Here is a 25267-nt window from a genome sequence, read left to right as displayed (position 1 = left end):
AAGTAATATTCTACTACTTGACAATAATATTGGAACCCTCCCCATTTTATCTTCCTCAAAATTATCCAGGTATCCCCAGCAGCAGCAGTACACACCATAATTACCCCCAAAATATCTTGTGAAAAACACCAACACTGTCCTGCCTCTCCAATCCCACTTTTGTACCAGAAACACAACCTTAAAACAACTAGGGAAAAATGTGTCATAACAGTCTGAAAGATGCACACTATTGGCAAAACTTCAGCAAGCATACATGTCTGCTCAGTTCAGAATCCAGGTCTCCGGTGATGCTTCTGATTAGAGGAGCCTAGTTCAGAAGACTAGTTTACATGCCTGTGTCCTAGTTGCAAATGAAAGGCTGGGGAATCTAAATTAAGGAGATGGAATTCAAAAGGCTGAAAATGTGCCAAACAAAGCAAGGTTCAAAAGGTTCTAGACAATCAAAAACCACTGCAAATAACTGGCCTCTTAGCTTCCACTCTTGCCCCCCACAGTCTATTTTTCACACAGCAGTCAGAGTAATAATGTTCAAATAAAGTTACATTGTGTCACTCTTCTGCTCAAAATCTTCCACCCCTCACCCACCCCCCTCACCCGCTGTTCCCCCTCCACAGCCTTCATCATGATTTATAATCTCAAAAAAAAAAACAGTCATAACTGTGGCTTATAACGCTGAAGATGATCCTCATAAGGGGCTGCATTCCCCCACTGCACTTCCATACCCGTCTCACCTTATCTTCTACCACTCTCCCCTTACTCTGTGTATTACAGCCACATTAGTCTCCTTATCGTCCCTCTGCCTGGAACATCTTCCCCCAAAGCAGGGTTGGCACACTTCATTCAGATATCTACAAAATTTCTTCAGAAGCTTTCTCTGATCACCCTATCTAAAAGCTTATGTCCCAATCATACTCATTCTAATATCCTGCTCTTTCTTCATGTTTTTATTGACATATCCCTCTACCACCAGAAGTTCCATAAGAACAAGGACTTTGATTTGTTCAATGATGTACCCTCATTACCTAGAACAGAGTAAGAAAACAGTTGCTCAGTAAATGTTTGCTGTAAGAATTAATGAATCCACTCAACGTTTCACGAAAATTGCCATTTTCATTTGAATTTATAAAGAAAGCAGCCTATACCTTGCTGATAAGAGAGCCATAAATCAATCATCAGAAAATGTGATCTATGATACTCATCCAAGAAGTACCAGAATTTCTAACAGGTCTAGTATTTGCGAAGTGCTACTTGTTAAAATTAAAATTATTATAGATCTATTCGCTAGGTAAGTTTTTCTTAATCTTCTACTGATTTTATGAGTGTATTTCAGGTATTTGTCTCTGCAATTACCCATGCAGCTTTCATCACCATTTTGCATGACTTTCTGGACAGTTAAAAATGTTATATTCCTTTTCGTAATGAAGTTTTTCAATAACCGTGGAAGTATATGGTCAACATATCTTACTTTATGTTTCAACAGTTTAGCAAGCATTATCTTCATTTATAAGTCATGTGTTAGAATCCCAACTGTGCCACTAACTAGTTGAGTGATCTTGGGCAAGTTACCTACCTCTCTGTGCCTCATTTTCCCTGTCTATAAAATAAGTGAAATAGCAATACCTATACCTAGCAGTGTTGTTATATGGATTACATTACTTAATATATATAAAGGGGCTTAGAATAGTATACAGTACATAACAAGTAAGAATTCAGTAAATTATGGCTAAATGTATTATCTCATTTCACCCTCCTAACAACTTTGCAGGGTAAGTACAATTAATCTTAAGATAAGGCACAGAGAGGTTAAGTGACCCACCCAAGACTACAAAACTTCCTTTTATTTTTTTTTTTAATTAATTAATTTATTTATTTATTTATTTATGGCTGCATTGGGTCTTCGTTGCTGCACATGGTCTTCCTCTAGTTGTGGCAAGTGGGGGCTATTCCACGTTGTGGTGCACGGGCTTCTCATTGTGGTGGCTTCTCCTGTTGCGGAGCACAGGCTCTAGGAGCGGGGGCTTCACCAGTTGTGGCATGAGGGCTCGGTAGTTGTGGCTCACAGGCTCTAGAGCGCAGGCTCAGTAGTTGTGGCACACGGGCTTAGTTGCTCCGCGGCATGTGGGATCTTCCCAGACCAGGGCTCAAACCCGTGTCCCCTGCATTGGCAGGAGGATTCTTAACCACTGTGCCACCAGGGAAGTCCCCAAAACTTCCTTCTAGCTTGAACATTCTGTGATTCTAAATTTACCCTAGGGGCTTCCCTGGTGGCGCAGTGGTTGAGAATCTGCCTGCTAATGCAGGAGACACGGGTTCGAGCCCTGGTCTGGGAAGATCCCACATGCCACGGAGCAGCTGGGCCCGTGAGCCACAGCTGCTGAGCCTGCGTGTCTGGAGCCTGTGCCCCGCAGCGGGAGGGGCCGCGATAGTGAAAGGCCCACGCACCGCGATAGTGAAAGGCCCACGCACCGCGATGAAGAGCAGTCCCCGCACCGCGATGAAGAGTGGCCCCCACTTGCCGCAACTAGAGAAAGCCCTCGCACGAACCGAAGACCCAGCACAGCCAAAAATAAAAAATAAATAAATAAATAAAATAAATTAAAAAAAAAAAAAAAAAGAGTTTAAATTTACCCTAAAATGAAAATGGGTTTTTTAAAGTTTCATCTTAGGAATATAGCAAAGTTTACAAGTTTTATTCAGTAAAATCAGATAACCATGAAGACATTCTACATTTCCCCTTCTAGTCTAATTTACCTAATTCTTTTAATTAACTGGGCATATAAAAATAATGAGCAAAACCAATACACTAACAGAAATGGTATTTTCATTCCATTTTAAAGTCAATTAAAGTAAAAAAGATTAATTATAAGCTTTGAAGGCTTTTTTTCCAGACATACTTTTAGAAAATTGGAATTCTTATGTAATTCATAAAAAGTGAAATTATCTAGTTCAGTAATCATTCATCTATTCACTCAGCACATATAATGGGCACTTACTATATGCACTATATACTATATGGGCATTGTTTTAGATGCTGGGAATATAGCAGCTAACAAAACAAAATTACTGACCTTAGGAAATTTTATTCTAGAGAAGGAAGGCAAACAAGCAAATAACTTCACTTTTTTGGCGCATAATCAATTTTTTTATTTTATTGAAGGATATTTGATTTACAATGTTGTGTTAACATTTACAATGTTGTGTTACAATGCTGTGTTGTTGTGTTAACAATGTTGTGTTGTGTCTGTACAGCAAAGTGACTCAGTTATACATATATATTTTTTCATATTCTTTTTCATTATGGGTTGTCACAGGATATTGAATAGAGTTCCCTGTGAACAAGTTAAATAACTTCGGATGGCTATAAGAGTGTTATCACAGGGTGAGTGGATAGAGAATGCCAAGGAAGGGGTTTGTATTATATGTATGTATTTATATGAGGTAATCAGAAGACTTCATAATATTTGAGTAAAGACTTAACAGAAGTACAACAATGTGAATGTACTTAAATACTACTGAACCACACAGCTAAAAATGGTTAAGCTGGTAAATTTTATGTGTATTTCACCACCACGTAATTTTTTTTTAACTTAAAAAATAAAAAGAAAGAGGGGAGATAATACAGCAATCTAAGGGGGAAACTGTTCCATGTAAAAGGATCAGCAAGTGCAAAATCCCTGAGACAGGAGCAAGCCTGGCAATTTTTAAAGAGCTCTGTGTGGCTGGAGCAGAAACGAACAGTGGGGAAGGACTGGGGGCAGAGGGTAGGGAGAATAAGCATACATGTACCTCAGGTAGGGCCTTAGAAGCCACTATAAGGACATTGGATTTTACTTAAAATAGTAAGCCACTGAATGGTTTTTTTATTTTTTATTTATTTTGCTATTACTTTTTTGTTGAGGTACAATTCACAGAACATAAACCTCACCATTTTAACCATTTTAAAGTATACAATGTACCAGTGGATGGTTTTGACCAAAGCAGCTTTTGAACACAATCACATTGACTGCTATGTTGAGAAGAGACTGGCAGAACAAGAGAACAGGGAGAAGAGTCAGCAGGTTTTACGGTAATTAAAGTGAGATGGATGCGGTAGCAGTGGAGCTAATGAGAAGTTGTCAAAATCTGCATATACTCTTAAGGAGAAGCTGACAGAATTTGCATGTAGGGTGTAAGTGAAAAGAGGAATCAAGGATAACTCAAAGTTTTTTGCCTAAGCAACTGAAGAATGGAGCTCCCTCCCATTTACTGAGATGGGAAAGACTACAGAAAAAAGACTGGGGTAAGAGGAATCAGAGGTTTGGTTTTGGACATGTTAAGTTTCAGATGCCCACCAGATATCTAGCTGGAGATGTAGCTGGGATACAGGAGTCTAGAATTCAAGGGAGAGTCCTGGGCTGGCGATACAAATATAGGGGTCATCATCATATTAGGGGTTATTTAACACAACTAATAAGTAACTACCAGCACAGAAACTTCTTCTTCCAAAGGTCTGTTGCCATTTAAGTTTACATGTGATCTGTGGCCCATAACAGACTACTGTTTTCTTCCTCTAATTTAAATCCTTTATTTAGATGAAATAGATCTGTACAAAAGGAATCATAGCCTAGAATTCTGCCTAGGAGTAAAACACAAAACAACAACAAACAATGCAAAAAAACTAATGTTCTGTTGCTGCCCCTGAATACAGAACTGGAGCTTCTTTTATCACTGATATATTACCCAAGCAGGGCAACATGAATGACAGGGAAGGTAACAGGAAGGACTCAATGGATGGCAATCTTTAACTCCTTTTCTCCCTTCTGATAAAGAATACAATACTCACTGAAGACGTTCTCATCATGTAAAGTCCTTAACAATGGAGAAACAGATCTGTTACTAGACAATGATGAAAATAAAATACATTTAACCTAGAGTACAGTAAGATGTTAGTAATTTGACATCAAAGGAAAATGACAGGTTCCACTGAGGAAAATTTCTAGATAATTGAAGTTTATCTATGTGCCTAGTATCTTTCCTTTTGAACCATTACTGATTTTTTTCCCCTCTACTTTAACATCTTCTTGAGCCAGGCTCACCCTTATTAACATCTTTAACCTAAGAGGTCATAATGATATGATAACCTCTAGGCTATTATGTTATTGTGCCATTGTTCCTACATAAAATAGCTCCATCCTGCAGTGTAGTTATTCTGTAAATGTCTCCTTTCTCTCCTCTTACTCTTTTTTACCTATACATAAAAGCATACCAACAGTGTTTTACTTTCTAGTCCTTAGTTGTACTTGCCAGAAATCTGGCCTTCACAAAACATATAATAAATTCACATGGTACTTAGTACCTACAAGCTCCATGGGAAATCTGAACACTTAAAAAATAAAAAAGAATCTTCTTGGTTATGTAAGGACAATGTCCTTAACCTTACGAGATCCATACTTAAGTATTTAAGGGTACCAACTTACTTTAGGGGTTCAGAACAAAAAAAGAATATATATTAACAGCGATAAAGCAAACGTGGTGAAAGATAACCACTAATAAACTTAGGTTAAAGGTATATAAATGTTAACTGGACTATATATACTTCCAACCTTTCAGAAAATACATACATTTTTAAGATAAAAAGTTAGGAAAAATTAAACAGTATACCAAGCAAATGCCTATGTGTAAAATTGGTAGAAGAATAATTGGACTGGACCTATAAGATGGAGAAAACATAATTAATTTTCAAAAAAAAAAAAAAAAACTAAAAAAGTAAAGCAACACCAAAAAAAAAAATCACCTACAATACAAGACAGGCAGAAAAATGGTCAGCAGGTTCTAAGTAGAAAAAACATACCTCGGTCTCCTTGCCACTGGAGATGTTAAGGCGCTCTCTCCCTTTTCACAATTTGAGAACAGTATTTTATTTCCTGTGACTGTTTTCAAAGTCACCGGGATACTGGTATTTACTAAAGGTAATCCAACTTTAAAAAATGTTTTTTTCTTTTTCCGTATCACAAAAGTTTTGTAATAGATACTTCTGTAAAAGATATAACCTATATCTCACCATCAAGAGATTTAGTATCTGTTCTCAAGCTTTTAAAAAATGAATACATATATAAATTTATCTGTGACAAAACTGAAATGGTATTATGCACAAAATGTTCTTTACGGTGCTTCTCCCATCTTAACTGTAAACATTTTCTAATGTCAAAAAAAAAACGAAGAAAAACAAAACACCTTTCAAAGAACTTGACTGACCAAAAGTCAAATGGCTCAAATACTGTAAGTACAAAGAGCCTAAATTATGCTCTGATGGCAAAATGACCCAATCTTCGTACAAAGGCAGAATCTAACAACCTCATTATACTTTAAGACTCGCACCTGGAATATAGTAAGTATGCCATAAATGCTAACCATTACGATTATTTTCCATATTCTATGGGTAGGCAGCATCTTACTTCTCAGGAATGCTTGCAGACAAAAGCTTCCCTCCTAACTCCTGAATCCAAAACATACAATCTTCTGTTCCAATCTAAATTAAATATAAGAATAGGGCAAAAAAACACAGAATGAAAATTTCATTAACATAAGGGGGAAAAAACAGAGTATATCTTACTGATGGTGGATAACACCTTTTTGTGGGAGAGCAATATTACGTAAGAAATAAACTTGTTTTCCTATTAATATCAAAGAAAGTTGATAGTACCGTCTTAAGGATGGGGGAAGGAAATCTGCAAAAATCTTTTGACATTACACATCTCCCTATTTACAGGAAAACTCAATTACAATAAATGAGAGGATGTGTAAGAATAAGCTAAGGCTGGCACACTTCCATTCGTCAGAAAAATTACTGGTAATCAAGTTGTTTTCTACAGACTTTTCACTTGTGTAATTTTAAAATTAGGAACCAAGAGCATTTTTCCACAACTTTAAAGTGTATTTCCTTCCTAAGGAACTTGAGTCATCAACTGTGTCTTAGGCATCACACTGGGTTGACCAATGATTCTTATATTTGATATGCATTCACTCTGATCTTGAAGCACTAAATACCATTAACAAAGCTGTTCTCTCGTATGACAAAGGTAGACTTCCAGGAACTATAATGTCCTGTATTTCAGCAATATACTTAAGTGCCTTTACTGCAGTCTTAGAAAAGTTACTTCTAAATTGTGACTTCAAACTTAAGCCACAGTATCTATTTCTTCACTAGAAACTAGTCAAATCATTTTCTACAAATATCTACACCTAAGAGTTACAAGTGAAAGCTCAAAATAGGAGAGTATGTCTACAATTATAAGCATATTCCAACATACCCACTTTTTCAGATAAGCTAGTCTCTAAGAATTAAAAATAGTAAAGTTAGCTGGCTCAAAGTGAAATTATAAACTATAAATTTTAAACTGAATCTATCACAAAGGACATAAAACATCAATAGTGAAAACCTACCAAATGTATTAAACTTCAACCACTTATGAAATACAACTTAAAAATCCAAAAGTGGAATAGGTACATAATTTAGATTTCTATGCTGATTTGAAATGCCTTTACACCATTTCAAGTAAATGCAAACATAAGTACAGACAAGGGACATCGACTTTCAGTCCGCCACACATACACACACACACACACACACACACACACACACACACACACACACAAAATGGCTCCAGCCACCACTGCAATGTTTATATATATTTACCCCACACTTTGCATTTTATCCTAAACCTACTCTCAGTACCTCACCCTTCTCCCATATTATACCCCAAACCATCTGCCTCTGCCTCTTTCCAGGAAATCTGATGTGTAAATAAAACAATTCTGCCAAAGGTGCTACCAATGACAATAAGGGGAGGGAGGGATGGAGTTATGAAAAAGACATGAAAGTTTTTGAGTACTTATGAGTTAAAATTCTAAAGAAAATAAATTGTGAAAAGTTGAAGCTGAGTACAACTAATTCTGAAGAGAGATTTGCAGAGTAAGCTACTGGTTAAGTGCCTCAAAGTATCTTCCCACAGAAACTAAAATCCTGCTAATCCATGGCTCTTTTGGGTTAACAAGAAACTGGTTTGGTTTGGTTTTTAGATAATCCTCATTAGATAATCAGTCATTCAATCACTATTATAAATTAAGAGAATCAGATTTTCTTCCCAAAGGCAAACTCAAAGATGAAGAATGGGCAATGCTGGAAAAAAAATTTTTTTCCTAACTGTAGTGCACAGAACACTGGAAGAGGAAGGCTTCAACAGGATAAGAATATGGGGAGTTTATGTGACTTGAGTAATCAAGACAATAAGCTATCAGAAATAACAACAACAATAAAAAAGATGAAGAGGACAAAGACGGCAAATTTCTGCTACAGCAGTTTCTCAGCCTCAGCCCTAGAAACATTTTAGCCCGATAACTCTTTGCTGTGTGGGGGCTGCCCTATGCATTGTAAAAGATGTTTCACAGCATCTCTGGCTTCTACCCACTAGATGCTAGTAAGCACTCCTCAAGTTGTGACAACCAAAACTACCTCCAGACTACTTATAAATATTTCAGTGTCTGCTTGCGTATACATTTTAACTACACATTAATTTTTTAAAAGCTACAAAACCACATAAATACTATGATGTAAATTCATAATAACAGGCATTTTAAAAGACTGAATGATTAATATTAAGAAGTGACAGAACTGAGTTCGAGAAGGAATTATGGATTTCTCAAATTCTATTTGTTAATGTTTGATAATGATGTTCTAGTATTTCAACTTCTAAAAATACATTTATTTATCTGTATTTTGTAACTAATAGATTCCAAATGAAATTAGGCCTGGAAACAACATATTTTTAACAATATTTGCACAGCACTTTACAATCTCTTCAGCATTTTTTTTTTAAATATTGCTTTCCCTCTTTTTTTTTTTTTTTTTTAATAGGGAGCATTTTCTTTTTTCAAATTTTATTTATTTATTTTATTTATGGCTGTGTTGGGTCTTCGTTTCTGTGTGAGGGCTTTCTCTAGTTGTGGCAAGCGGGGGCCACTCTTCATCGCGATGCGCGGGCCTCTCACTATCGCGGCCTCTCTTGTTGCGGAGCACAGGCTCCAGACGTGCAGGCTCAGTAATTGTGGCTCACGGGCCCAGCCGCTCCGCGGCACGCGGGATCCCCCCAGACCAGGACTCGAACCCATGTGCCCCGCACTGGCAGGCAGACCCTCAACCACTGCGCCACCAGGGAAGCCCTCTTCAGCATTTTTACAAACTTATCCCACTTAAGTCTTAGGAAAAAAGAAGCAAATTAATATTCCACCCAATTCATAAGTATAGGATTCTATCTGTATTCTTTTGAAAACTAAATCCAAAGTTCAAAGTTGTTCAAAAAATATATGTACATATATATCCCTTGCAATCATTAATGCAAGCAAAAATAAACAGAAAGAAAATTCTGCTCCACAAATCGTATACGTACATTTGCCTCAAACACAGAAGTCACATTCTTTTCCCCAATTTGTGTCTGAAACAGGAATTTCACAATTCACATATAATCAACAGTATCAAGCATATTCTTGAACTGAAGAGCCTAATTCCAGCTGAAGGACAGTAAATATACACTTGTAAGGTAAAAATATACTTGTTAATGTACCTTTAATTTCTCCCCTCCACCTCAAATTCACCAAACTTCTACCTCCCAACTGTCAGGAACAATGCTTCCCAAGTGACTCACCACAGATTATTGAAGGATTGTGCAAAGTTTTAACCAATGCCCAACAAAAGTATTAGTTTGCAAGTAGGATAAAATTCAACTCTGACACACATCGCAACCTATAACCTTCAATCTAGATTCAAGATCTTAGACACTTTCAACTTCAAAGACTGAGGTCCTCAAAGCTTTAATAAAACTACACTCTCTCCAATGCAACAGCCTCTAAGATCCAAATTCAACACAGAGTGAGCCCTCAATAAATTGTGATACCTTCACGTTAAACATTTGCCAAGTTTTACCAGTTTTTCTTCCATATGATTTCTTGTTGTACCCATATTTGTTTCTACAATCACTACCCTAACCCAGGACTCAATCACCCAGTTCATCAAGCAGCTAATTTATTCCTTATTGTATCATATCCCAACTGCTCAGCCAACCAAAATTCCACAATACTCTTCTTCATAGTTATCACGGCCTATTATATGAATAATGAGAGTCCCAGTCATTATGGCCCAGTTAGCATTTCTCCTTATTTCCTGCCATGGACTCTCCATTCCAGGCAAGTAAGCCTACATGCATCTTACTACACTATAAGCCATTCTCTTCTATCTCAAAAAGCTCTCCCCAGCTGGCTGATGTCCCTCCAGCTTAATAAATCCTCATTTCAACTGCAGCTACAATACATAATTGGAACTCTATTTTTATATCTTGGCATTTCTGTCTGCTCTGACAAACTCAATGTTTTTTCTTCTCTTCTCACTCAAGACTGTGCCGTCATGACTCCTACTAGCCACAGACATACAATAAACACTGGTGACTAAACAGCAATGTTCTTACTGTACATGTTCTCACATTGTTTAGTTGGAATTGTAGTAGCTTCAGAATGAATTCACCCAACATCAAAGAGAGTCTACACCCCCTGAGAACTATTCTCAGTACTGCTATTTCCTGCAACCTAGCTAGGACAGGACTGTCCCCACCCCACTAGTCCTAAGACAAAGCGTTCACACTGCTAGACAGCAGTGTTACTGCCCTCATAGGAATCTAACTGGCAGGATTATTCCAGTTTTTCCATTTATCCTTAGTATTGCTCCCTTTTCTAAGTACAAAATTGACAGCTAAACCAAGTTTAGACCAAAACTGTAAGTTGTTCTTATACTAAACCTCAATCATTTAAGATTAAATTCAGCCCATTTAAAAGGAACACAGGGGTTTCCCTGGTGGCACAGTGGTTAAGAATCCGCCAGCCAATGCAGGGGACATGGGTTTGAGCCCTGGTCCGGGAAGTTCCCACATGCTGCGGAGCAACTAAGTGCGCCACAACTACTGAGCCTGTGTGCCACAACTACTGAGCCTGCGCTCTAGAGCCCACAAGCCACAACTACTGAACCCACGTGCTGCAACTACTGAAGCCCGTGTGCCTAGAGCCCGTGCTCCGCAACAAAGAGAAGCCATCTCAATGAGAAGCCTGAGCACCGCAACGAAGAGTAGCCCCGCTTGCCGCAACTAGAGAAAGTCCACGCGCAGCAACGAAGACCCAATGCAGCCAAAAATAAATAAAAATGAAAATAAATTTATTTTAAAAAAAGATAAAGACAAGAAGTCTGTCCCCTTTATTAATTTCATAGGCCCTTACTTGCTGGTAAAAGTGAGAGAAATAGTTTAAGCTTAAACTTTGCTACTTTTAATACTTTTGGCCAAACTTCCAGAAAACTTATTTCTTTATAACGCATGCTACAAAGCAAAGCATTCACACCAGATTTTTTAATATAAAAAACATGTCGGAATGCCCTGGAAGTCCAGTGGTTAAGACTCCGCGCTCTCACTGCCGAGGGCCCAGGTTCGATCCCTGGTCATCGGGGAACTTAGATCCCCACAAGCCGTGCCTCCATCAAAAAAAAAAAAAATTTCATACTCTAAAGTTCATTTAAAGTATGATTTCATTAAACCAAAACATGGGATTGAATTTACTGCTCCAGCTAAAATACCTTTGGACCTCTCAAACACACCAATTAATTTTTTTAAAAGAGGAGAAAGAAAAAACATCAACTCACCAACATATTTGTGTTAAAAAGTATAATTCACACATACATAAAAATTCTTTCGGCTATATTTAATCAGAATAGTTCTAATAAAATTTCTAATGTGGTTGCATAAAATAAAGTATTTTTATGTATATATTTGAGTCATGTCTATATAGACACTTACTAAACTCTAGAAAATGTATGGTATCTTCCTACAAATACAGCATAGGCTGGGACATGTGCAAGAAATGGACAACTTTAGGAAAGTTTAGTTTTATGATTCTAAACACATTCTCTTTTCCAGCTTCCCACCAACACACTAAGAGCAAGAAAAAACTAATGCAAAACAGTGACTGACAAATCAGATAGGGGAAAGCAACTAAAAAGGATAATTAAGTACCTAAGAATGATTTATACTTTAAAGTTAAATCCATATTTCCACCACAGCTTCTTCCAATCTACACAAACATATTCAGTCTCTCATAAGAGAATCTGAATGTATTCTATTCTCATATCATGCTCATAAAAACTTCTTACAAACTTGACCATAAAAGCTCAGATTTGTAGATAAAAATACTATATATTACAATTAAATTACCAATATCTCCATGCACCCAAAAGTTACAATCTTGATGCTAATTTTAAAATGAAAGATTTTTTAGTGTCTTTTTGAAAAAGTTCTGCTTAAAACAAACATCAAAAAGTAAGTAGCCTTTTAACCAATGTTTAATGCGAAATGATACTTTATAAATGACTCCAGAGTTCTGAATTTAGAAAATTTTTGTTTAAAAAGGGCCTTAGCCCACAAAGATTATGCTGTCAATTTATACTTTTTCTTCGACCATCAGAATACACCAGTTTCTATTTTTACTGTTTCACTCTTTAAAAGCAAAGAACATTTTATAGACTACTGCTCATCAGGAGTTTAAACTGCATCACGTGGACGCCTCACTTTTTACTACCTCATAGAAATCGGTGTCTAACAAAAAGTGAAAACAGAAATTTCTTGTAAGCCACATTTAGGATATAAATACAAATGTAAAAACAAAGGCCCTTATAGAGGGTATCCAGCACAGATATTTCAAACTAAACATCTACTAGAAGCTCCTAATCTAAGATGTTTTCGCTAGCAAATGAACACTACAAACTACAATAGAAGTCTAACTACAAAGTATCCTCAGACAAAGCAGAAGACTGGACAAAAATATGCTTGGCTCTGCAGTCAAAGTTATAAAGAAAAGAACAAAAACAATCCACTACATGAAATATTCAGATATTTTCTAAATTATCAAATTTGTCTATACTAATCCAAAGCACTCCGGAAAAATTTCCAATCCAATTCTTTTAAACATATTTTAAGGTCTTTAAGTATACTATGGAGGAAGTCAAAAAGTTAACCTAAAATAAAGCACTTTACACAACAACAAAATGATGCAGTTGGTCCTGGGGTACACTGGAAATGAAAATCGTCTTCAAAACTGGAGTAATCAAGAAATTATATGCTTTTAGCACACTTAACGCCAACGTGGGGGGTGGAGGGTTGCCACTGTTTTGACAATCCACTAATTACACTGTATGACTACTCCACCTGAGAGTTTAAGAAAACTCTTCAAGTTGGGTCACCGAGAGACCGTCCCTCAAAAAGACGCAATCCAGCCTACAGATCAGTGAACATCCCGAAAACGGCTTATCTTTCTCCCCACCAAAACCTTTCCCTTAGGCAACAAAATGTTTCCACTGAACATAAACACACCCTCCCGCTATCTCTCTCCGAACACCCGGACAGAGGCGGGGCACTCTGGAGAGCAGTAGCCGCCCGGCTCAGACAAGCAGGAGACCCCTCCACGGGCGGCCCCTCTGCAGAACCGGGTCGGTCTGGATCGCTGCGCCCGGTAAAGAACAATACAATCGCAACTTCCCACGAGCCTGCGCGGCGGTTCTCCGCGACGGAGCGGACTCCGGAATTCGCCACCAAGCAGGAGCTGGGGGCGGAAGGGTGAGGAGGGTGAGCGCGGGACCAGGATGGCAAAGACCGGCGGCCCCGCGGCAGTTGCCCGCCCCGGCGCCCGTCGAGTAGGCTGGAGGGATGGTGCCGCCGGCCTGAGCGCCACCGGCTCTCGCCTGGCGACCCGGATCTCGACTTTGCTTCTCAGGCAGGCAACCCCAGGCTCCCCTGCTGCTGGGGCGGCAGGGGGCGGGAAAGGCCTCGCCGGAGTCTCGGAGCCTCCTCGGCCCGCCACGGAAGGGAACGCGGTCGGGGCGCGGGGGACAATAGGGAGCGGGGAGCGCTGCGCGCCCGAGTGGCGCCGCCGGCCGGCCGGGCTGACTGACGCGCCAGCCGCACGGAGCGACTGGGCTCCGCTCGGCCCGGCCGCCGCTGCCGCTGCGCGGTCTGCCGTGCTCACCGCGCCCCCGGGGCTCGGGGTCGTGCCTCACCTCCGAGTCCCGCCGCCCAGGAGAGGAGCAGAATTAACACTCTCAGAAACACCATCTTCCGCTGCCGCTGCCACCGCCGCCTCCTCACGGGTTAACAGCAGCACATCGATCCGGAGGGAGAAGCTGAAGAGGCTTGGTCCGGAGCCTCCACGGGGAGCCGGGACCTCCCCCGGCAGGAGAAACGGCGAAGCACCTCCCTCTCGCCCCACTTCAGGGGCCGGCAAAGCTCCCAGCACCTCCAAAACAGGGACCTCCCTCCCCCTCGTTCGTTTCCTTCCTCCCTTCCCCGCTTTCCTTCCCTCGCCCCTTCCCTCTTCTCTACCTCCCTCCCCCCGAGCCCGGTACCTCCGCCTCCTTCCTTGCCACGTGACCCGCGAGCGCCCAACAAGCAGGCGGAGCCGCACCCCTTCCTCCCGCTCCTCCCCCTCCCCCAGGCGCCCCAGGGGCGCGCGCATGCGCGCTGTGGCTGGTGCCCAGGCTGCTAGGCCAGCCGCTGCTTCCTGTCCGCAGGCGGAGAGCGGGGATTGGGCTTGGGAGGTGGGGTTTCCTGGGGTTCCGCCCCCGGACCGGAGCGCAAATCTGCGGACCGCACAGGGCTGGTTTTTAGAGCTGCTGAGAACTGTGTCTCGGGTTAAAATGGGAGAGTCAAGGGGCAGCTGTCCACTTCTTAACAGGGAATGGAGATTTTGGTTACTTCTTTTTTTGCCTCTCAGGGTGCACGACGTCTACTAAGTAAACAAAAGCAAAGTCCCCCACCCAAAAAGCCAAGTGCGAACAAGCGGTAATTACATCGGAAACAGCCGCCAACAATCAGAACCTAAATGTAAAGATCTTCCAGCAGCAGAAGCACAGCCTGTCATATCTTTCTGATCGCTTTACAAATTTGTGACACAGATCAGGCCTTAGCCATTTTGAAAGCGTGCCGCCTCAACCACAGGGTACGGAATCTCTAGCCCGAAAAATGTCCTATTTACCACTCTCTCTGTTCCATCTCTGAACAGAACTCTGGAATCTCCTTCACCCCAACTTCTTTGAAGCTCCTATTTGATTTCTCAGTAACTCCCTTTGATTCTTCAAACTAGTATTCCATGGATTAAAGACTTAAACATAAGACCTGAAACCATAAGACTCCTAGAAGGAAACAGGGGAAAGCTTGATGTTGGTCTTGGCAATTATTTTTGGATGCGACACCAAAAACACAAGAAACAAAAGCAAAAATAAATAAGTGGGCCTACCTCAAACTAAAAAGCTTTAGCATGGCAGAAGAAAGAATCAACAAAATGGAAAGGCAACCTTCAGAATGAGAGAAAATATTTGCAAATTGTACCTCTGAGAAAGGGTTAATAACTAAAATATATAAGGAACTCTTACAACTCAATGGCTAAAAAGCAGACAATCCAATTTGAAAATGGGCAAAGAAACTTAACAGACATTTTTTCAAAGAAGACATCCAAATGGCCAATAGGTACATGAACAGATGCTCAGTACCACTAATCATCAGGGAAATGTGAATCAAAACCACAGTGAGATATTGCCACGCTGTTAGAAAGGTTATCGTCAAAAAGACAAGAGATACGTGTTGACAAGGATGTGGAGAAAGGGAAACCTTTGTGCATTGCTGGTGGGAATGTAAATTGGTGCAGCATTACAGAAAACAGCATGGAGGTTCCTCAAAAAATTAAAAATTGTACTACCATATGAGGGACTTCCCTGGTGATCCAGTGGCTAAGACTCCATGCTCCCAATGCAGGGGGCCCTGGTTCAATCCCTGGTCAGGGAACTAGATCCCACATGCCAACTAAAGATCTCACATGCTGCAGCTAAGATCCCACATGCAGCAAAGAAGAGCCCATGTGCCTCAACTAAGACCCAGCGCAGCCAAATAAATAAATAAATATTAGAAAAAGAAGAAGAACTACCATATGATCCAGCAACCCCACTTCTGGGTATAAAACCAAAGGAAGTGAAATCAAGATCTTGAAGAGAAATCTGTACTCCCATACTCACTGCAACATTATTCACAATAGCTATGATATGGAAACAACCTAAGTGTCCCTCTATGGATGAATGGCTAAAGATGTGGTATATAGATACTGTGGAATATTATTCAGCCATGAGAAAGAAGGAAATTTTGCCATCAGGGATGAACCTGGAAGGCATTACGCTAAGAGAAATAAGTCAAACAGAGAAGACAAATACTGTGTGATCTTGTTTATATGTGGAATCTAAAAAACCCAAACTTAAAGAAACAGAGAGTAAAATGGTGGTTACCAGGGGCTGGGAAGTGGGAGAAATGGGGAGATGTTGGTCAAAGGGTACAAGCTTCCAGTTGTAAGATGAACAAGTTCTGGGGACCTAATGTACAACATGCCAACTATAGTTAATAATACTGGTAAGCATTTTGCAATATATAAGTGTATGAAATCAACATGTATACACCTTAAACTTACACAATGTTATATGTTGATTATATTTCAATAAAGCTGGAAAATATTTAAAAGTAACTAAATAAATAAAAGTAAACAATTCAGTGGCATTTAGTAAATTCACAGTGCTGTGCAACTATTACCACCATCTACTTCCAAGACATATTCATATGACAAATAAGAAAAAAAACCTGTATTTCATGAATTACAACGTTTCAATGACTCTAATTAGTCTTCATCTATTTGGCATCCTGCTTCAGGAGGCTGAATTAAAAATATAAGTATTAATAGTATTAATACTAATAATAATTTGGAATTCCTACTTCTTTTTACTGTGTATTTTTTACAATTTATTACCATATGCTTCTTTAATTCTCATTTTGAAAAATGAATTATAGTTTTTTTAAATTTATTTATTTTATTTATTTTTATTTTTCACTGTGTTGTGTCTTCGTTGCTGGCGGTGAACGGGGAATACTCTTCCTTGCGGTGCACGGGCTTCTCATTGTGGTGGCTTCTCTTATTGCGGAACACAGGCTCTAGGTGCGTGGGCTTCAGTAGTTGTGGTACGTGGGCTCAGCAGTTGTGGCTCACAGGGTCTAGAGCGCAGGCTCAGTAGTTGTGGCGCACGGGCTTAGTTGCTCCGCAGCACGTGGGATCTTCCCAGACCAGGGCTCGAACCCATGTCCCCTACATTGGCAGGCGGATTCTTAACCACTGAGCCACCAGGGAAGCCCCGAAAAATGAATTATTATAGTTTTGCTCCAACATTAGTAAGCTCAAAAATACAGTCAGAAGTTCTAAAATCATCAATAGTGTCCATTTACAATGAGATGTCTAGAAGGATGGCAGAATCGCATGCATTTTTTTTTATTTCTTAAAAGATCCAATCTTAGGACACAGTTACATGCAAATATTACATTGCATATACTCTGTGCTTATTACTATTTTCTTTTGGTGGTGCTGTGAACAAACGTTTTGATTTTCTAGCTATTAGACCATCTTGTGGCATGTTTAGTGTTGCACAGTATTTTTTATAGTTAATTCCAGTGGTTAGAGGCAAATGGTACCTTCTCTTTAATTTCAAATGGAAAAAAACCAAAATCGTGTTTTACATTACCAAGGTGATCACCAAAAATTACATTTAAGATTGTATCTCTTTTTATTTAAAAACATATATTCATCGCATACCAGCATCATAATGAATGGTATCCCAACGTTACAAGTTTGAAACACTATTTTTTTTTTGACATTTTAACGTACTACATTTTTGGTATTTTGTAAATTTATGCGAAACTGATGAAATGTGGAAGTATAAGGTCTGCATTTATACCGTCATAGACAGTCTGGGTTGGACTCCCAGCTTTACCATTTATAAGCTGTGGGGCTTTGACCAAGTTATTTCCCCTTTCTAACCTCAATGTTTCTTTTTTAAAATGAGAATGATAAAATATGTCCCTCATGAGACTGTTTTGATGATTAAATTTAAATTATTTAACATTTGTAAAGTGATTATAACAGTGTCTGGCTGTTGCTACATAAGTGTTTAAATAATTGCTATATAAGTGTTTAAGTAAAAATATATAAATATCATGGTTCTTCCATGAACACTCGTCCATTTGAAAGCAGTGATTAATAGCATTATTTCCTTAGCAACAATACACAGCTTTGATACTACCAGTATAAAAGAAAGTTACCCTCAAGTTTTAATAATGAGAAATTCAGCCTGGCAGTATATGGCCGTATACAGTATATTATACAAGTAATACTGTAGGAAAATGCTTCTTGCGCAACTTAAAGCCAATCCTGGTAAACATTACAACAATTACATTTAAAATTTTCCAGCTCCTAATAAACTGCCTGCTGCATGTCTCACTGTCATGCCAAACTCAATATGTGTAACTTATCTCTGATAATGGCACCACCACCCTCTCAGTAACCTGGAATGGAGAGTGGAATCATCTCAGATTCTTCTTCCCTTGTCTACTCATAAACAGTCACCTTCCCTAAAAATGTTTTTCTTCTGCCTTTAATGCGTCCCTACCCATTACTATCACTCCAATTTACACAATTATTTTCTCTTGCTTGGTGGACTTCTAATGCATCTCACTTCTGGTGCTGCTTTCAAACCTCACCTCAGTCCACTGCAGTTTTCTTCCAACACCATCACTCTCAAGGAGCTACTCTTGCTGGGGCCATCAAAGATCTGTTAGGGGCTCCCCTGGTGGCACAGTGGTTAAGAATCCGCCTGCCAATGCAGGGGACATGGGTTCGAGCCCTGGTCCGGGAAGATCCCACACGCCACGGAGCAACTAAGCACTCGTGCCACAACTACTGAGCCTGCGAGCCACAACTACTGAAGCCCGCGCGCCTAGAGCCCATGCTCCGCAACAAGAGAAGGCACTGCAATGAGAAGCCCACTCATTGAAACAAAGAGTAGCCCCTGCTCGCCACAGCTAGAGAAAGCATGCATGCAGTAACGAAGACACAATGCAGCCAAAAATTAAATTAAAAAAAAAGAAAAAAGATCTGTTAGTTATCGATTCCACTACACACTTTCACTCCTTATCTAACTAGACCTCTTGGTCAATTGACATTCTCTCCTCAAAATTCCCTCCTCCAATGTTTCCCAAGACTGTGCTCTTTCCTGATTTTCCTCCTTACTTTTTTTTTAAAGATTTTTTTTAACAATTTTTTTAACATCTTTATTGGAGTATAATTGCTTTACAATGCTGTGTTAGTTTTGGCTGTATAACAAAGTGAATCAGCTATACATATACATATATCCCCATATCTCCTCCCTCTTGCGTCTCCCTCCTACCCTCCCTATCCCACCTCTCTAGGCGGTCAAAAAGCACCAAGCTGATCTCCCTGTGCTATGCAGCTGCTTCCCACTAGTTATCTATTTCACATTTGGTAGTGTATATCGGTCCATGCTACTCTCTCACCTCGTCCCAGCTTACCCTTCCCCCTCCCCTTGTCCTTAAGTCCATTCTCTATGTCTGCGTCTTTATTCCTGTCCTGCCCCTAGGTTCTGCAGAACCTTTCTTTTTTTTTTTTTAGATTCCATATATATGTGTTAGCATTCGGTATTTGTTTTTCTCTTTCTGACTTACTTCACTCTGTATAACAGACTCTAGGTCCATCCACTTAACAACTAATAACTCAATTTCATTTCTTTTTACGGCTGAGTAATATTCCATTGTATATATGTGCCACATCTTCTTTATTCATTCATCTGTCTGTGGACACTTAGGTTGCTTTCATGTCCTGGATATTGTAAACAGAGCTGCAATGAACATTGTGATATATGACTCTTTTTGAATTATGGTTTTCTCAGGGTATATGCCCAGTAGTGGAATTGCTAGGTCATACTGTAGTTCTACTTTTAGTTTTATAAGGAACCTCCATACTGTTCTCCATAGTGGCTGTATCAATTTACATGTTAGATAAGGAGTGAAAGTGTGTAGTGGCATTGATAACTAACAGATCTTTTTTTTTTTTAATTTAATTTTTGGCTCAGTTGTGTCTTCGTTACTGCAAGAGGGTTCCCTTTTCTCCACACCCTCTCCAGCATTTATTGTTTGTAGATTTTTTGATGACGGCCATTCTGACTGGTGTGAGGTGATGCCTCATTGTAGTTTTGATTTGCATTTCTCTAGTGATTAGTGATGTTGAACACCCTTTCATATGTTTGTTGGCAATCTGTATGTCTTCTTTGGAGAAATGTCTATTTAGGTCTTCTGCCCATTTTTGGATTGGGTTGTTTGTTTTTTTGATATTGAGCTGCATGTGCTGCTTGTAAATTTTGCAGCTTAATCCTTTGTCAGTTGCTTCATTTGCAAATATTTTCTACCATTCTGAGGGTTGTCTTTTCATCTTGTTTATGGTTTCCTTTGCTTTGCAAAAGCTTTAAAGTTTCATTAGATCCCATTTGCTTATTTTTGTTTTTATTTTCATTTCTCTAGGAGGTGGGTCAAAAAGGAGCTTACTGTGATTTATGTCATAGAGTATTCTGCCTATGTTTTCCTCTAAGAGTTTTATAGTGCCTGGCCTTAAAGACCTTAAAGACAATTAGGTCTTTAATACATTTTGAGTTTATTTTTGTGTATGGTGTTAGGGAGTGCTAATTTCATTCTTTTACATGTAGCTGTCCAGTTTTCCCAGCACCACTTATTGAAGAGGCTGTCTTTTCTCCATTGTATATTCTTGCCTCCTTTATCAAAAAAAAAAGGTGACCATATGTGCGTGGGTTTATCTCTGGGCTTTCTATCCTGTTCCATTGATCTATATTTCTGCTTTGGGGCCAGTACCATACTGTCTTGATTACTTTAGCTTTGTAGTATAGTCTGAAGTCCAGGAGCCTGATTCCTTCAGCTCCGTTTTTTGTTCTTAGGATTGCTTTGGCTATTCGGGGTCTTTTGTGTTTCCATACAACTTGTGAAATTTTTTGTTCTAGCTCTGTGAAAAATGCCAGTGGTAGTTTGATAGGGATTGCATTGGAATCTGTAGATTGCTTTGGGTGGTAGAGTCATTTTCACAATGTTGATTCTTCCAATCCAAGAACATGGTATATCTCTCCATCTGTTTGTATCATCTTTAATTTCTTTCATCAGTGTCTTATAGTTTTCTGCTTACAGGTCTTTTGTCTCCTTAGGTAGGTTTATTCCTAGGTATTTTATTCTTTTTGTTGCAATTGTAAATGGGAGTGTTTCCTTAATTTCACTTTCAGATTTTTCATAATTAGTGTATCGGAATGCAAGAGATTTCTGTGCATTAATTTTGTATCCTGCAACTTTACCAAATTCATTGATTAGCTCTAGTAGTTTTCTGGTGTCATCCTTAGGATTCTCTATGTATAGTATCATGTCATCTGCAAACAGTGACAGCTTTACTTCTTCTTTTCTGATTTGGATTCCTTTTATTTCTTTTTCTTCTCTGATTGCTGTGGCTAACACTTCCAAAACTATGTTGAATAATACTGGTGACAGTGGACAACTTTGTCTTGTTCCTGATCTTAGAGGAAATGGTTTCAGTTTTTCACCATTAAGAACGTTGGCTGTGGGTTTGTCATATATGGCCTTTATTATGTTGAGCTAAGTTCCCTCTATGCCTACTTTCTGGAGAGTTTTTATCATGAATGGGTGTTGAGTTTTGTCAAAAGCTTTTTCTGCATCTACTGAGATGATCATATGGTTTTTCTCCTTCAATTTGTTAATATGGTTTATCACAATGATTGATTTGCATATATTGAAGAATCCTTGCATTCCTGGGATAAACCTCACTTGGTCATGGTGTATGATCCTTTTAATGTGCTTCTGGATTCTGTTTGCTAGTATTCTGTTGAGGATTTTTGCATCTATGTTCATCAGTGATATTAGCCTATACTTTTCTTTCTTTGTGATATCTTTGTCTGGTTTTGGTATCAGGGTGATGGTGGCCTCGTAGAATGAGTTTGGCAGTGTTCCTCCTTCTGCTATATTTTGGAAGAGTTTGAGAAGGATAAGTGTTAGCTCTTCTCTAAATGTTTGATAGAATTCACCTGTGAAGCCATCTGGTCCTGGGCTTTTGTTTGTTGGAAGCTGTTTAATCACAGTCTCAATTTCAGTGCTTGTGATTGGTCTGTTTATAGTATCTATTTCTTCTTGGTTCAGTCTCGGAAGGTTGTGCTTTTCTAAGAATTTGTCCATTTCTTCCAGGTTGTCCATTTTATTGGCCTAGAGTTGCTTGTAGTAATCTCTCATGATCCTTTGTATTTCTGCAGTGTCAGTTGTTACTTCTTTTTCATCTCTAATTCTATTGATTTGAGTCTTCTCCCTTTTTTTCTTGATGAGTCTGTCTAGTGGTTTATCAATTTTATCTTCTCAAAGAAACAGCTTTTCGTTTTATTGATCTTTGCTATGGTTTCCTTCATTTCTTTTTCATTTATTTCTGATCTGATCTTTATGATTTCTTTTTTTCTGCTAACTTTGGGGGTTTTTTATTCTTCTTTCTCTAGTTGCTTTAGGTGTAAGGTTAGGTTTTTTATTTGAGATGTTTCTTGTTTCTTGAGGTAGGATTGTATTGCTATAAGCTTCCCTCTTAGAACTGCTTTTGCTGCATCCCATAGGTTTTGGGTCATCGTGTTTTCATTGTTATTTGTTTCTAGGAATTTTTTGATTTCCTCTTTGATTTATTCAGTGATCTCTTGGTTATTGAGTAGTGTATTGTTTAGCCTCCATGTGTTTGTATTTTTTACAGACTTTTTCCTGTAATTGGTATCTCGTCTCATAGCATTGTGGTCAGAAAAGATACTTGATACGATTTCAATTTTCTTAAATTTACCAAACCTTGATTTGTGACTCAAGATATGATTTATCCTGGAGAATATTCCATGAGCACTTGAGAAGAAAGTGTATTCTGTTGTTTTTGGATGGAATGTCCTATAAATATCAATTAAGTCCATCTTGTTTAATGTATAATTTAAAGCTTGTGTTTCCTTATTTATTTTCATTTTGGATGATCTGTCCACTGGTGAAAGTGGGTTGTTAAAGTCCCCTACTATGACTGTGTTACTGTCGATTTCCCCTTTTATGGCTGTTAGCATTTGCCTTATGTATTGAGGTGCTCTTCGGTTGGGTGCATTAATGTTTACAATTGTTCTATCTTCTTCTTGGATTGATCCCTTGATCATTATGTAGTGTCCTTCTTTGTCTCTTGTAATAGTCTTTATTTTAAAGTCTATTTTGTCTGATATGAGAATTGTTACTCCAGCTTTCTTTTGATTTCCATTTGCATGGAATATCTTTTTCCATCCCCTCACTTTCAGTCTGTATGTGTCCCTAGGTCTGAATTGGGTCTCTTGTAGGCAGCATATGTATGGGTCTTGTTTTTGTATCCGTTCAGCCAGTCTATGTCTTTTGGTTGGAGCATTTAATCCATTTACATTTAAGGTAGTTATCGATATGTATGTTTCTATTACCATTTTCTTAATTGTTTTGCTTTTGTTTTTGTAGGTCTTTTCCTTCTCTTGTATTTCATGCCTAGAGAAGTTCGTTAGCATTTGTTGTAAAGCTGGTTTGGTGGTGCTGAATATTCCTAGCTTTTGCTTGTCTGTAAAGGTTTTAATTTCTCCATCAAATCTGAATCAGATCCTTTCTGGGTAGAGTAATCTTGGTTGTAGGTTTTCCCCTTTCATCACTTTAAATATGTCCTGCCACTCCCTTCTGGCTTGCAGAGTTTCTGCTGAAAGATCAGCTGTTAACCTTATGGGGATTCCCTTGTATGTTATTTGTTGTTTTTCCCTTGTTACTTTTAATATTTTTCTTTGTATTTAATTTCTGATAGTTTGATTAATAGTGTCTTGGCATGTTTCTCCTTGGATTTATCCTGTATGGGACTCTCTGTGCTTCCTGGACTTGATTGATTATTTCCTTTCCCATATTAGGGAAGTTTTCAACTATAATCTCTTCAAATATTTTCTCAGTCCCTTTCTTTTTCTCTTCTTCTTCTGGGACCCCTATAATTCGAATGTTGGTGCATTTAATGTTGTCCCAGAAGTCTCTGAGACTGTCCTCAATTCTTTTCATTCTTTTTTCTTTGTTCTGCTCTGTGGTAGTTTTTCCCACTATTTTATCTTCCAGGTCACTTATCTGTTCTTCTGCCTCAGTTATTCTGCTATTGATTCCTTCTAGAGAATTTTAAATTTCGTTTATTGTGTTGTTCATCACTGTTTGTTTGCTCTTTAGATCTTCTATGTCCTTGTTAAACGTTTCTTGTATTTTCTCCATTCTATTTCCAAGATTTTGGATCATCTTTACTATCATTACTCTGAATTCTTTTTCAGGTAGACTGCCTATTTCCTCCTCATTTGTTTGGTCTGGTGGGTTTTTGCCTTGCTCCTTCATCTGCTGTGTGTTTCTCTGTCTTCTCATTTTATTTCATTTACTGTGTTTGGGGTCTCCTTTTCTCAGGCTGCAAGTTCGTGGTTCCCATTGTTTTTGGTGTCTGCCCCCAGTGGCTAAGGTTGGTTCAGTGGGTTATGTAGGCTTCCTGGTGGAGGGGACCAGTGCCTGTGTTCTGGTGGATGAGGCTGGATCTTGTCTTTCTGGTGGGCAGGACTGTGTCAGATGGTGTATTTTGGGGTGTCTGTGACCTTATTATGATTTTAGGCAGCCTCTCTGCTAATGGGTGTGGTTGTGTTCCTATCTTGTTAGTTGTTTCTAACTAGGGTGTCCATCACTGTAGCTTGCTGGTCGTTGAGTGGAGCTGGGTCTTAGTGTTGAGATGGAGATCTCTGGGAGAGCTTTCGCCGTTTGATATTACATGGAGCCAGTGGTGGATATTACGTGGTCTCTGGTGGACCAATGTCCTGAATTCGGCTCTCCCACCTCAGAGGCACAGGCCTGACACCCAGCCGGAGTACCAAGACCCTGTCAACCACATGGCTCAGAAGAAAAGGGAGAAAAACGAAAGAAAGAAAGAAGGAAAGAAAGAAAGAAAGGAAGAAAGAAAGAAGGAAACAAAGAAAGAAAGAAAGAAAGGAAGAAAGGAAGGAAGGAAGGAAGAGAGAAAGAAACTAAAATAAAGTTATTAAAATAAAAGTAAATTATTAAAAATAAAAACAATTAAAAAGTAGTAAAAAAAAAAAAAAAGAAAGAAAGAAGAGAGCAACCAAACCAGAAATCAAATCCACCAATGAAAACAAATGCTAAAAATTATACTAAAAAAAAGAAAAAAGAAA

The 25267-nt window shown here is 38.9% G+C and overlaps 1 protein-coding gene across 1 annotated transcript in view; it reads right to left on the bottom strand.

Annotated features, from left to right (window-relative positions):
- Positions 1 to 14437, bottom strand: part of ADAM10 (ADAM metallopeptidase domain 10) — a 109062-nt gene extending 94625 nt beyond the window's left edge. Inside the window, exon 1 of the mRNA XM_057543260.1 lies at positions 14120 to 14437. Coding sequence (XP_057399243.1) covers positions 14120 to 14174 — 55 coding nt within the window. The 5' untranslated portion in view covers positions 14175 to 14437. The remainder of the gene's footprint in view (positions 1 to 14119) is intronic.
- Positions 14438 to 25267: the final 10830 nt, after the last annotated feature.

Source organism: Balaenoptera acutorostrata, chromosome 3 (assembly GCF_949987535.1).
Source record: "Balaenoptera acutorostrata chromosome 3, mBalAcu1.1, whole genome shotgun sequence".
Classification (NCBI taxonomy): domain Eukaryota; kingdom Metazoa; phylum Chordata; class Mammalia; order Artiodactyla; family Balaenopteridae; genus Balaenoptera; species Balaenoptera acutorostrata.
This window is presented reverse-complemented; position numbering and strand designations above follow the sequence as displayed.